We start from the raw sequence: 13,892 nt of genomic DNA, 5'->3' as shown, positions 1-13,892 counted from the left end.
CAAAAACTGAGTAAAATAACTACTAATGACATCAAGTTAGTTGTTGAAACCAAGATTTTTCCTCATTAGTTACGCAAAATACTCTACCCAAGAAGTTGGTAGTTGCGATTTTTCTCTGACCAAAAAATTTTGAAAAACGATTTTCAAACATTCTAAGGGAGAAAGCAAGAGAGAAGTAAACACCAGGAGAAACAGAAATAAAATCACTCACAAAGAATGACATTATACATACAAAATTTTATTATTTAAAAAACAGGTCACAAGTATCTTACAAATGTTGTTCGCCATAGATTCCAATCCAAGTTCTTCCAGATGCCATTTTATGTTCATAGATTATACATAACTTTAAAAGCATTTACTTTAAATGTACCAAATGCAGCAAAAGACTTAAAAATAGAAGTTTCAAAGCAAATACTCATTTAGAGATACCAGCAAATAGATCTGACCTTTTCAAGTGGCTTTCCCAAAGAGTTTCCAATCAGTTTCCAGTCATTCAAGACTTCTTCAATTTTGGAAATAAACCTAGGAAAGAGAAAAAAACTTTCTAAATATGTAACCACATTTTTTCCTATTGTTATATAATTTCTTTAAAAGTTTTTTTTTAAATATTTTAACACTTTCAACAAAGAAGGCTCAGTAAGTTTAGTATTGTTAGTCTAATTTATGGATGTGAAATAAAAATGAAAATCATCTTTAGCCCAAGAATTCTTAGATTGAGGGACTTCCCTGGTGGCCCAGTGGTTAAGAATCCGCCTGCCAATGCAGGGTCACAGGTTCGATCCCTGGACTGGGAAGATCCCACATGCCGCGGAGTAACTAAGCCCATGTGCCACAACTACTGAGCCTGCACCCTACAGCCCGCGAGCCACAACTACTGAGCCTGCGTGCCATGACTACTGAAGCCCGCGCACCTAGAGCCCGTGCTCCGCAACAAGAGAAGCCACCGCAATGAGAAGCCTGCGCACTGCAACGAAGAGTAGCCCCCGCTCTCCGCAACTAGAGAAAGCCCGTGTGCAGAAACAAAGACCCAACGCTGCCAAAAATAAATAAATTTTAAAAAATAATAAATTCCCTTGATAATGTGAATTTAAAGTTTCTGTTAAAAAAAAGGAAAACAATGCAAAATTTTTTTAAAAAAGAATTCTTAGATTTCTTAGATTGATTTTTCTTAAGTCTACTGCCAACCCAACAAAGCCTGTTCTGCCTTCTATAAAATATAAGAGTAAATCTCTCCATATTGAAATGAATATAATAAATTTGAGACAGAAAAACTGACAGACTAAAATGATACTAGTAAAGATAATTACGAAGCCAATGATTTCTCCACTACCCTCCAAATAACTGATCTATTTAAATTAACTTTTCCTTTAAATATATTTATAAATTCCCTGATTTGCCTCCCCTTCCCCCAAAAAACATTATTTGGGAACTTTGCCCATTAAAACAAAACAAGCGACCTCCAGAGCCTCCCATCAAGCCTCTCAGATAGCCTCAACCACCAGAGGGCAGACAGCAGAAGCAAGAAAAACTACAGTCCTGCAGCCTGTGGAACAGAAACCACATTTACAGAAAGATAGACAAGATGAAAAGGCAGAGGGCTATATACCAGATGAAGGAACAAAAAAAAAACCCAGAAAAACAACTAAATGAAGTGGAGATAGGCAACCTTCCAGAAAAAGAATTCAGAATAATGATAGTGAAGATGATCCAGGACCTCGGAATAAGAATGGAGGCAAAGATTGAGAAGATGCAAGAAATGATTAACAAAGACCTAGAAGAATTAAAGAACAAACAAACAGAGATGACCAATACAATAACTGAAATGAAAACTACACTAGAAGGAATCAATAGCAGAATAACTGAGGCAGAAGAACGGATAAGTGACCTGGAAGACAGAATGGTGGAATTCACTGCTGCGGAACAGACTAAAGAAAAAAGAATGAAAAGAAATGAAGACAGCCTAAGAGACCTCTGGGACAACATTAAATGCAACAACATTCGCATTATAGGGGTCCCAGAAGGAGAAGAGAGAGAGAAAGGACCAGAGAAATTATTTGAAGAGATTATAGTCGAAAACTTCCCTAACATGGGAAAGGAAATAGCCACCCAAGTCCAGGAAGTGCAGAGAGTCCCATACAGGATAAACCCAAGGAGAAACATGCCGAGACACATAGTAATCAAAGTGACAAAAATTAAAGACAAAGAAAAATTATTGAAAGCAGCAAGGGAAAAACGACAAATAACATACAAGGGAACTCCCATAAGGTTAACAGCTGATTTCTCAGCAGAAACTCTACAAGCCAGAAGGGAGTGACATGATATACTTAAAGTGATGAAAGGGAAGAACCTACAACCAAGATTACTCTACCCAGCAAGGATCTCATTTAGGTTTGATGGAGATATCAAAAGCTTTACAGACAAGCAAAACCTAAGAGAATTCAGCACCACCAAACCAGCTCTACAACAAATACTAAAGGAACTTCTCTAAGTGGGAAACACAAGAGAAGAAAAGGACCTACAAAAACAAACCCAAAACAATTAAGAAAATGGTCATAGGAACATACATATCGATAATTACCTTAAACGTGAATGGATTAAATGCTCCAGCCAAAAGACACAGGCTTGCTGAATGGATACAAAAACAAGACCCATATATATGCTGTCTACAAGAGACCCACTTCAGACCTAGGGACACATACAGACTGAAAGTGAGGGGATGGAAAAAGATATTCCATGCAAATGGAAATCAAAAGAAAGCTGGAGTAGCTATACTCATATCAGATAAAATAGACTTTAAAATAAAGAATGTTACAAGAGACAAGGAAGGACACTACATAATGATCAAGGGATCAATCCAAGAAGGAGATATTACAATTATAAATATATATGCCCCCAACATAGGAGCACCTCAATACATAAGGCAACTGCTAACAGCTATAAAAGAGGTAATCGACAGTAACACAATAGTGGGGGACTTTAACACCTCACTTTCACCAATGGACACATCATCCAAAATGAAAAGAAATAAGGAAACAGAAGCTTTAAATGACACAATAGACCAGATAGATTTAATTGATATTTATAGGACATTCCATCCAAAAACAGCAGATTACACGTTCTTCTCAAGTGCGCACGGAACATTCTCCAGGATAGATCACATCTTGGGTCACAAATCAAGCCTCAGGAAATTTAAGAAAATTGAAATCATATCAAGCATCTTTTCTGACCACAACGCTATGAGATTAGAAATGAATTACAGGGAAAAAAACGTAAAAAACACAAACACATGGAGGCTAAACAATATGTTACTAAATAACCAAGAGATCACTGAAGAAATCAAAGAGGAAATCAAAAAATACCTAGAGACAAATGACAATGAAAACACGACGACCCAAAACCTATGGGATGCAGCAAAACCAGTTCTAAGAGGGAAGTTTATAGCTATACAAGCCTACCTAAAGAAACAAGAAAAATCTCAAGTAAACAATCTAACCTTACACCTAAAGAAACTAGAGAAAGAAGAACAAACAAAACCCAAAGTTAGCAGAAGGAAAGAAATCATAAAGATCAGAGCAGAAATAAATGAAATAGAAACAAAGAAAACAATAGCAAAGATCAATAAAACTAAAAGCTGGTTCTTTGAGAAGATAAACAAAATTGATAAGCCATTAGCCAGACTCATCAAGAAAAACAGGGAAAGGACTCAAATCAATAAAATCAGAAATGAAAAAGGAGAAGTTACAACAGACACTGCAGAAATACAAAGCATCCTAAGAGACTACTACAAGCAACTTTATGCCAATAAAATGGACAACCTGGAAGAAATGGACAAATTCTTCGAAAGGTATAACCTTCCAAGACTGAACCAGGAAGAAGCAGAAAATATGAACAGACCAATCACAAGTAATGAAATTGAAACTGTGATTAAAAATCTTCCAACAAACAAAAGTCCAGGACCAGATGGCTTCACAGGTGAATTCTATCAAACATTTAAAGAGCTAACACCTATCCTTTTCAAACTCTTCCAAAAAATTGCAGAGGAAGGAACACTCCCAAACTCATTCTCTGAGGCCACCATCACCCTGATACCAAAACCAGACAAAGACACTACAAAAAAAGAAAATTACAGACCAATATCACTGATGAATACAGATGCAAAAATCCTCAACAAAATACTAGCAAACAGAATCCAACAATACATTAAAAGGATCATACACCACGATCAAGTGGGATTTATCCCAGGGATGCAAGGATTCTTCAATATATGCAAATCAATCAATGTGATACACCATATTAACAAATTGAAGAAGAAAAACCGTATGATCATCTCAACAGATGCAGAAAAAGCTTTTGACAAAATTCAACACCCATTTATGATAAAAACTCTCCAGAAAGTGGGCATAGAGGGAACCTACCTCAACATAATAAAGGCCATATATGACAAACCCACAGCAAACATCATTCTCAACGGTGAAAAACTGCAAGCATTTCCTCTAAGATCAGGAACGAGAGAAGGATGTCCACTCTCACCACTATTATTCAATATAGTTCTGGAAGTCCTAGCCACGGCAATCAGAGAAGAAAAAGAAATAAAAGGAATACAAATTGGAAAAGAAGAAGTAAAGCCGTCACTGTTTGCAGATGACATGATACTATACATAGAGAATCCTAAAACTGCCACCAGAAAACTGCTAGAGCTAATTAATGAATATGGTAAAGTTGCAGGATACAAAATTAATGCACAGAAATCTCTTGCATTCCTATACACTAATGATGAAAAATCTGAAAGAGAAATTATGGAAACACTCCCATTTACCATTGCAACAAAAAGAATAAAATACCTAGGAATAAACCTACCTAGGGAGACAAAAGACCTGTATGCAGAAAACTATAAGACACTGATGAAAGAAATTAAAGATGATACCAACAGATGGAGAGATATACCATGTTCTTGGATTGGAAGAATCAACATTGTGAAAATGACTATACTACCCAAAGCAATCTACAGATTCAATGCAATCCCTATCAAATAACCAATGGCATTTTTTACGGAGCTAGAACAATTCATCTTAAAATTTGTATGGAGACACAAAAGACCCCGAATAGCCAAAGCAGTCTTGAGGGAAAAAAACGGAGCTGGAGGAATCAGACTCCCTGACTTCAGACTATACTACAAAGCTACAGTAATCAAGACAATATGGTAATGGCACAAAAACAGAAACATAGATCAATGGAACAAGATAGAAAGCCCAGAGATAAACCCACGCACCTATGGTCAACTAATCTATGACAAAGGAGGCAAAGATATACAATGGAGAAAAGACAGTCTCTTCAATAAGTGGTGCTGGGAAAACTGGACAGCTACATGTAAAAGAATGAAATTAGAATACTCCCTAACACCATACACAAAAATAAACTCAAAATGGATTAGAGACCTAAATGTAAGACTGGACACTATAAACTCTTAGAGGAAAACATAGGAAGAACACTCTTTGACATAAATCACAGCAAGATCTTTTTTGATCCACCTCCTAGAGTAATGGAAATAAAAACAAAAATAAACAAATGGGACCTAATGAAACTTCAAAGCTTTTGCACAGCAAAGGAAACCATAAACAAGACGAAAAGACAACCCTCAGAATGGGAGAAAATATTTGCAAACGAATCAACAGACAAAGGATTAATCTCCAAAATATATAAACAGCTCATTCAGCTCAATATTAAAGAAACAAACACCCCAATCCAAAAATGGGCAGAAGACCTAAATAGACATTTCTCCAAAGAAGACATACAGACGGCCACGAAGCACATGAAAAGATGCTCAACATCGCTAATTATTAGAGAAATGCAAATCAAAACTACAATGAAGTATCACCTCACACCAGTTAGAATGGGCATCATCAGAAAATCTACAAACAACAAATGCTGGAGACGGTGTGGAGAAAAGGGAACCCTCTTGCACTGTTGGTGGGAATGTAAATTGATACAGCCACTATGGAGAACAATATGGAGGTTCCTTAAAAAACTAAAAATAGAATTACCATATGACCCAGCAATCCCACTACTGGGCATATACCCAGAGAAAACCGTAATTCAAAAAGACACATGCACCCGAATGTTCATTGCAGCACTATTTACAATAGCCAGGTCATGGAAGCAACCTAAATACCCATCAAGAGACGAATGGATAAAGAAGTTGTGGTACATATATACAATGGAATATTACTCAGCCATAAAAAGGAACGAAATTGAGTCATTTGTTGAGACGTGGATGGATCTAGAGACTGTCATACAGAGTGAAGTAAGTCAGAAAGAGAAAAACAAATATTGTATATTAACGCATGTATGTGGAACCTAGAAAAATGGTACAGATGAGCCGGTTTGCAGGGCAGAAGTTGAGACATAGATGTAGAGAACAGACATATGGACACCAAGGGGGGAAAACTGCGGTGGGGTGGGGATGGTGGTGTGCTGAATTGGGCGATTGGGATTGACATGTATACACTGATGTGTATAAAATTGATGACTAATAAGAACCTGCAGTATAAAAAAAAAACAAACAAAACAACTAATACTAAACTTTCATTGGGTTATTTGTATGGAAATATGTTAATATAAATGTTTCAGACATTACATAAAAAAAAAAAAAACAAGCTTTAAGGGACAGCTGGCAAGAAACTGAAAGTAGATTTGTCAGCTTTAAGGAATAATCAACAGATTTTTAAACTATTCACTGTCTGATCTTTAAATCTAATGATCAAGCAGACCTATTAAAGAGAATAAACTCTGACTAGCAACATGCTCAATTTCAGCAAATGAACACTGTCACATCTCAGTAGCAGTGTTCAATACATATTAAAGGACACTTTCAGAAGACTTATTATTACTCTAAGAAGCTGCCTTCTTACACTGTATATGTATGACGCAATCTAACAGCAACAGTGCTCTCCTAAAACACTTACATAGTATTGCTAGAGTACTAGTTAATTCTAGTCAAAATATATTCAAAAGTATCAGGTTTTTCCTGTCAGTGATATTATAAATTATTTATTTACATTCTTGGTGTAAAGGTAGTAATGGGAGTTTTTATGATTCAACTGAACCTTCTAATTACTTCCTCTTTAAAATTAAAAAAAGATATTAATTAATACAATATTTTGAGGGGGTTCAAATGGCAATTATCAGTTTTTATGAAGAGTGCTCTACAAATAAGTAAACACGTTTGCAAAAAAAGAAATAAAAAATTTAAATGTAGGCACATGTGAGCAAAAATCTGTATGTGAAATACACATTACATTTATAAAGGTAAAAAACTGGAAACTGCCTTAAAGGCCAACTGCAGCAAACAGCTGTAAGTTAATGGTACATCCATTCAAAGGACTAATATGCACCCATTAAAAATCATGTTTTGACACCCATTTGAGGAAATAAGAAAATGTCCATATGTTAGATGAAAAAATGGAAGCTATAGAAATAAATATTGGGACTTCCCCGGTGGCACAGTGGTTAAGAATCTGCCTGCCAATGCAGGAGACATGGGTTCGAGCCCTGGTCCGGGAAGATCCCACATGCTGCAGAGCAACTAAGCCCGTGCACCACAACTACTGAGCCTGCACTCTAGAGCCCATGAGCCACAACTACTGAGCCCACGTGCCACAACTACTGAAGCCCGCACGCCTGGAACCCATTGCCCACAACAAGAGAAGCCACCGCACAGAGAAGCCCGTGCACCACGACGAAGAGTAGCCCCTGCTCGCCACAACTAGAGAAAGCCCACGCGTAGCAACGAAGACCCAAAGCAGCCAAAAATAAATAAATAAAAATTAATTAATTAAAAAAAAGATTTTAGAAATAAATATTAATACAGTTTAACACAAAAAGTTTACAACACACAGATTACAAGGAATTTTCTCAAAATATTAACAGTAGCTATCTCCTGCTGGTAGGGTTACAGGTGATTTTTCTTTTTTATTTTATAATGATGTATTATAATAAAAATAATTTAAAATAATACAGCTTTCACGGTAAAAGAAGGAACATCTTAAAATATTCATTGTATGAATCCTATCAGTACTAAAACAAACCAAAATTGGATTCTATCCTGTAAGTATTGATACTTGATTAGAAAAATGTAATAACTTTATCCCTGAAAGCTCTCCAGACCTCACCTGAAGAGTCACTTCCTCTTCTCATTCTGTATTAGGTTTTTTTGTTATATGCTCTTAAAAGACCAGGTTTCTTTCTCTTCTCAGTATTTCAATTGTAATTACAGACTCTTGTACTATTATTTGATTCGTGTCTGTCTATTCCATTAGTCTGTACGTTCAGCCAGAGCAGGAACCATATGCTTTCACTGACCACCGCGCATCCCTAATGCCCTGCACTGTGCTTGACACATACGTACTCAATATTTTTTCAGTGGACAAGGGATAAAAAGAGTTATTGGCTTCTCTCAATAAACTGTCCATATGGCTCATAACATACTGACAAGAAATTTCATTCAAACATTAAACTCAAGGTTTAAAAGACTCCAAAGTCTTAACATTTTCCCACAAACTGTAAAACACTAGTTTTACTCTAGAAACAAGAGCTTAAAAGTCAAAAATCAAAGTTCCTACTTTGTGGTAGTTTTCATAACTGTGTTAACAATTACTTCCAAATAAGGAGCTAAAGGATTTAATATTCCACTTCAGGATACTTCAAATATTTTGCTAGTGGAAAGTGATCATTTTTCCATTAAATACTCTTGTTTCCTCTTGTTTCTTGTTTCCTCATCCCACTCTCCAAGATTCAAATTACATTTTCTAACTACCTTTAAGACATTAAGTTATTATTTCAAATTCAACAGGTCTAAAACTGTATTCTTCTCACTTTGCCACTTTCATATGTATCTTCATTCTCTCGGGCAAGAAACTGCAGTTCCATGTTTGATTTTTTTTTCTACTTTTACATTTCATCTAGTGTATCATCGACTTCTTTGAAATGTCTAACAATCTTCCCTCCTAGCCTTTCTCCCCAGTCTCCAAATCACCAACCTAATCGAAGTAACTTCATTTTACCTCATCTCCTCAAACAACCCTCATATCACTTTGCCACTTTAAAATCAAGGGTCCCTCACTACTGCTCTTTAATGTTCTAAAGTGTGGTCTCCTGACCAGTAGCAGCAGCAGTAGCAGCAGCATCACCTGGGAGCTTGTTAGAAATGCAAATTTTTGAATCTCAGGCATACAGAATCATAAACTATGATTCCGACGCACACTGAAGTTTGAGCATCACTGGTCTTAAAGCACCAAATTTAGATTCCTTTACTTAGCTTTGGAAGCTGTCTATAACCTGGTCCTATCTTCCTTAATAATCTTGTTTACTTCCCTTCAACAAACAGCCTTCACTCCAGTAAAGACATTTCATTAAATCCCAAAGGTTTTCACCTGTCTCTGTTCACGTCCGGGCCTTCTCGTATTTAACCAATTACTCTCCACTTTCCAGGCCCAGCACATTTCCTATCTTTTCTATGAAAATACCTCCAACAATTATAATCCACAACAACAGCATCCTTAAACTAATTTAACTATTTGCTGTTTTGTTTTTTTAACACATGGATCAAGGATTTTGTTTTGGCTTTGTTCTTCTCTGTTAGTATAGTTCTGAACACACAGTACCTGCTCAATAAAGCCTTGCCACTGTGCTTGTGTCTTACGAACTTTTTTGGGGGGCGGGGGAAGAGACCACAGGTCAAACAGGTATCCCAGCAGGGATCTTTTCTATGCCGTTTAATGACATGACATTCACATCCAGATGGATTTCCTCTCCCAACCAGAAAGATTATAAAATGTTCCAACAAGCTAACTACTGACCTCAACACTCAGAACACCTGAAGGGCCTCTGCGACATCAAACTCATAACACCTGGATCCAAGCTATCACTCCTCCCCAAACTTGGCTTTCAACTAATTCCAGCGATCCTACAGTTTCACTTAGCTGTTTCAACTAGGAGTTTGACGGCGCCGGAAGCCTGGGCACATTACCCACTGAAACGGAACCACTTGAATCAAAGCGTTCCCAAGCCAGACGCGGACTATTTCAAAAGGTTATTCTAAAAGACACGATGGAGCTGGTGGGAGTGTGGCAGACGGACAACCACCAGGACTCTGAAGAAAGGCCTCCTCCTGAAAAGGATGTACACGGAAAGAAAAGAAACAAGAAAAAAGCACCTGCGAAGTTTATTGCTCACTATGACAAAATGACGTACACGGAAAGGAGCGCAGGAACGGAAGGGGTAGCCTGGGGAACTGTTTCTGCGGGTGGGCAGCAACGAGAGAACCAAAGGTCTAAGCAGAGTGGTCGGAGAGCGGAGAAAACAAAACTCCTCCGGGGTTTGGCTGATGTGGGCGGGCCGGGGCTGGTCAGACGCGAGACGCAGAAGAGGCTTGCGGCCGACCACAGCAGGGAGGAGGCGGAGACCCAGAAACCCACGGGTCTTACTTTTCCCGCAAAAGTGGCGTCTGGGTTGGGGGAGTCTATGCTGGGGGAGTGGCGGGGGGAGACGCCGGGGCCCAAAGTGCTGGTAACCAATGATAACGACTCACTCACCTTTCCCATTCCGAGGCAGTGGTGAAGTCCGTGATCTCAAATACCTCGGACTCGGGCTGCGGGAAGTGAAAGGAAAGGAAGAGACTGAGCTCCGGGGCGCTGAGGCGGAGGAGCAAACTTAAACAGAGATAGGGATAGGGAGGGAGCAAACACCTCACCTCACTGTCGGCCGCCATCTTGAGGAGCGCCGAGGCGGGCGCTAGGGCTGCCGGGAAGAAGAGCAGGAGGGCGTGGGGGGGGGTGGGGGTGGGGAAAGGAGAGCCGAGAGCAGGCGGAGGCGGAGGCGGGGGGCGGGAGGCGGGGGGCGGGAGGCGGGGGCGGGCCCTCCTCCCAGCCCCGCCCCCGGAGTCACGCTAGGAAAAATCTTCTCAGGCTGAAATCATTAGATTTTTCTTTTTTAATGCTTTTTGTTCCTGAAGAGGAAGAATTTACTCTGCCCTCAAGTCCCCGTTCTTTGGCTGATTTAATGCAATTTAAAATTTTCCTGTAGAGCAATGAATTCAGGAAGGGAACAAAAGCAGGGAGGTAAGACAAGGCCCTAGACTCATGTGGATACGAGTGTATTAAAAAACCTAAAACACATTGCTTGTGTTTCTGTTTTTCTTTCCACCTCTGTTGATTGATTGCAAGGCACTGAGCTAGATGCCATAATATCCACCCTCCCTTACCCCTACCCCTCAGAGAATTTACAGTTTGGGTAAGTCATCAAATAAAATCATTATGCTATTTATCTGGTTTCTGAGAAGAGCAACATGCTGTGCAATGAACACAACACTTTTTAAGTCACTGAGGAACAGAAGGAGTGCCAGCTAGCAGTTAGTAATTATATCTCATACATTCTGAAATATTTACAGAGGAAATCATACCATGTCCAGGATTTGTTTCAAAATAAGGAGAGGGAGGAGTGGATAGAGCTAGAAATAAAACAAGATTAGCCATGAGTGGATTATTGTTTAAGCCACTGATGGTTACCTGGGTATTTATACTATTCTCTACTTCTGTTAGGTCTGAAATTTTTCGTAATTATAAGCTTTTTTAAAGTTTTTTAAAGGGCTTCCCTGGTGGCGCAGTGGTTAAGAATCCACCTGCCAATGCAGGGGACACACGTTTGATCCCTGGTCCGGGAAGATCCCACCTGCCGTGCAGCAACTAAGCCCGGGCGCCACAACTACTGAGCCTGCACTCTAGAGCCCACAAGCCACAACTACTGAGCCCGTGTGCCGCAACTACTGAAGCCCACAGTCCTAGAGCCCATGCACTGCAAGAAGAGAAGCCACCCCAGTGAGAAGCCCATGCACCTCAACGAACAGTATCCCCCGCTCTCCACAACTAGAGAAAGCCCGTGCACGGCAACGAAGACCCAATGCAGCAAAAAATAAATAAATAAATAAATAAAATTTTTAAAGTTTTTTAAAAATTAAATCTCATTTACTGATTTTCTGCAACTCACAAGAAGGGATTCGTGGGTAGAGGACTCAGAAATACAGCTTTAGCAATTAAAAATTTTAATCTTAAGAGCAAGAGATATCAAAAATTTGGTGATGTAGATGGTGCAGATGAGTAAACTTAGGTCAGAAGAATTTGATAATTATTGCCAGTGCCAAGCCTTGAATCCCTGTCTCTTAATATTCCTTCTAGTTTCTGTTCACTACACTAGTGGGAGTTGGGGGTTACTACTGCAGCAATCTTTCCCAAGAGGTCTGAACTTACACCTTCATTCATTTATAAGCATTTATTAAATACCTATTATAAGCCAACCATTATGGTAGACGGCAGGGAAATGAAGACATAGGGCAGATACAATCCCTGACTTCAAGGAACTCAAGATCAAGTAGGGAAACTGGAAATTACTGCACAAACAGAAAGAGGAGATGCTACATGTGTCAGTATCACTGTTAGCAACGTGGAGGTCATTGGTGACCTTGACAAGAAGAATATTGGGGGCCAGCTGAAGGATAAGGTGGAGGCAGCCAGGTTGGGGGCAGGGAAGGCTTTTAAGGGCAGAGAATAGCATATCCAGAGGCTTAAAGGTAGGAAAGTCTGATCTGTCTAGTGAACTGGAAGAGGACACTTAGAGTACATTGGTTGCAATGGAGTTGGAGAGGTAGGCATGGGCCGGACCATATAGGGCCTTCTGTATGGCCCTTATGTGAAGCACAATGGACCTCACTAAAATGTTTTAAGCAAGAGAGTATTGTGATCCAATTTACATTTTGCAAAAATCTGGATGCTATAGGAATGGATGGGGTGGGGGGGACAAAAGAAGAAATAGGAACAGCTCGTGACTATTAAAGCATCCAAAGAGAGATGGTGTGGAGGCTTTGACTAGGGGGGGGTCAGCAGACAAGGTAAACTGATTTGATATGTATTTTGGACATACAATAGACAGGACTTGATGATGGATTAAATGCAGGGATAAGGGAAAGGTAGGAATCAAAGATATTTTGCAAGATTCTGGCCTAAGCAACTGTGTGAGGATGATGCCATCTTCTGAGATGAAGATGGGAAGGAGCAAGAAAGCTAGAGTTTGGTTTGGGAAGCGTTAAGTTTGACATGCTTGTAAGATATTCAAGGGGAGCTGTAAAGGAGAACATTGGGTATAAGAATAGAACTCAGAGGCAAGATCTGGGGTAAAGATATGCACTTGGGAGTATTTTAAATCACAAGAACAGATGAGAAGACTTAAGAAGAGAATATAGAAAGAAGAAGAGGAGCCTCATAAAAAGCTTGAAGAAATTTTGTATTTAGAGAATGGATAAAGGAAAGTATATAGTGAGAGAGGAAAGGAGTGGGTAGAGAAATAGGAAAACAAGGAAAGAGTGATGGCATAGAACTCGAGAAAGGAGAATGTTTCAGGATGGTAAATATTGACTGCTGCTAGGACTTCCCTGGTGGTCCAGTGGTTAAGACTCTGCACTCCCAATGCAGGGGTCCCAGGTTCGATCCCTGGTCAGGGAATTAGATCCCACATGCCGCAACTAAGAGCTCGCGTGCTGCAACTAAAGACCCGGCGCAGCCAAATAAATAGATAAGTAAATATTTTTTTAAAAAAAATATTGATTGCTGTTGATAAAGCAGGTGAAAGAGGAATATAGGGTCAAGGGTGATTGTTGGTGTTGTTTCTTGGGTTTTGTTTGTCTTTAAGGTAGAGGATAGTGGCTATGTTTGTATGCTGATTCGAATTATCTAGGAGCATGTAAGAGAGACTGATGATGGAGGGGAGATGCAAGACTGAAGTTCTTGATAAGGTGAGAGGGAGGAAATCCACAGAGCTGGCAGTCACACAACCCCAGGGGGCAGCAT

The 13,892-nt window shown here is 39.3% G+C and overlaps 1 protein-coding gene and 1 non-coding gene across 3 annotated transcripts in view; one reads left to right on the top strand and one right to left on the bottom strand.

The window, feature by feature from the left end:
* Window positions 1-10,786, bottom strand: part of RAB3GAP1 (RAB3 GTPase activating protein catalytic subunit 1) — a 113,049-nt gene extending 102,263 nt beyond the window's left edge. The window contains exons 1-3 of one of the 2 annotated variants that reach the window (XM_061183512.1): window positions 10,748-10,786; window positions 10,590-10,645; window positions 447-522 (exon numbers count right to left, since the gene is read on the bottom strand). In XM_061183512.1, the coding sequence (XP_061039495.1) occupies window positions 447-522; window positions 10,590-10,645; window positions 10,748-10,765 (150 nt within the window). In that variant the 5' untranslated portion in view covers window positions 10,766-10,786. Of the gene's footprint in view, window positions 1-446; window positions 523-10,589 lie in introns of both variants that reach the window. The other variant, XM_061183502.1, reaches the window with a different exon arrangement.
* A 2,688-nt stretch (window positions 10,787-13,474) lies between these two features.
* TRNAG-CCC (transfer RNA glycine (anticodon CCC)) lies at window positions 13,475-13,547 on the top strand. Its single transcript has one exon. It is a non-coding gene; the product is annotated as a tRNA-Gly (tRNA).
* The last annotated feature ends 345 nt before the right edge of the window (window positions 13,548-13,892 follow it).

The sequence above is a fragment of the Eubalaena glacialis genome, chromosome 1, assembly GCF_028564815.1.
Source record: "Eubalaena glacialis isolate mEubGla1 chromosome 1, mEubGla1.1.hap2.+ XY, whole genome shotgun sequence".
Lineage (NCBI taxonomy): Eukaryota > Metazoa > Chordata > Mammalia > Artiodactyla > Balaenidae > Eubalaena > Eubalaena glacialis.
Note: the sequence above shows the minus strand (reverse complement) of the source record. Positions and strands in the feature narration are given on the sequence as shown.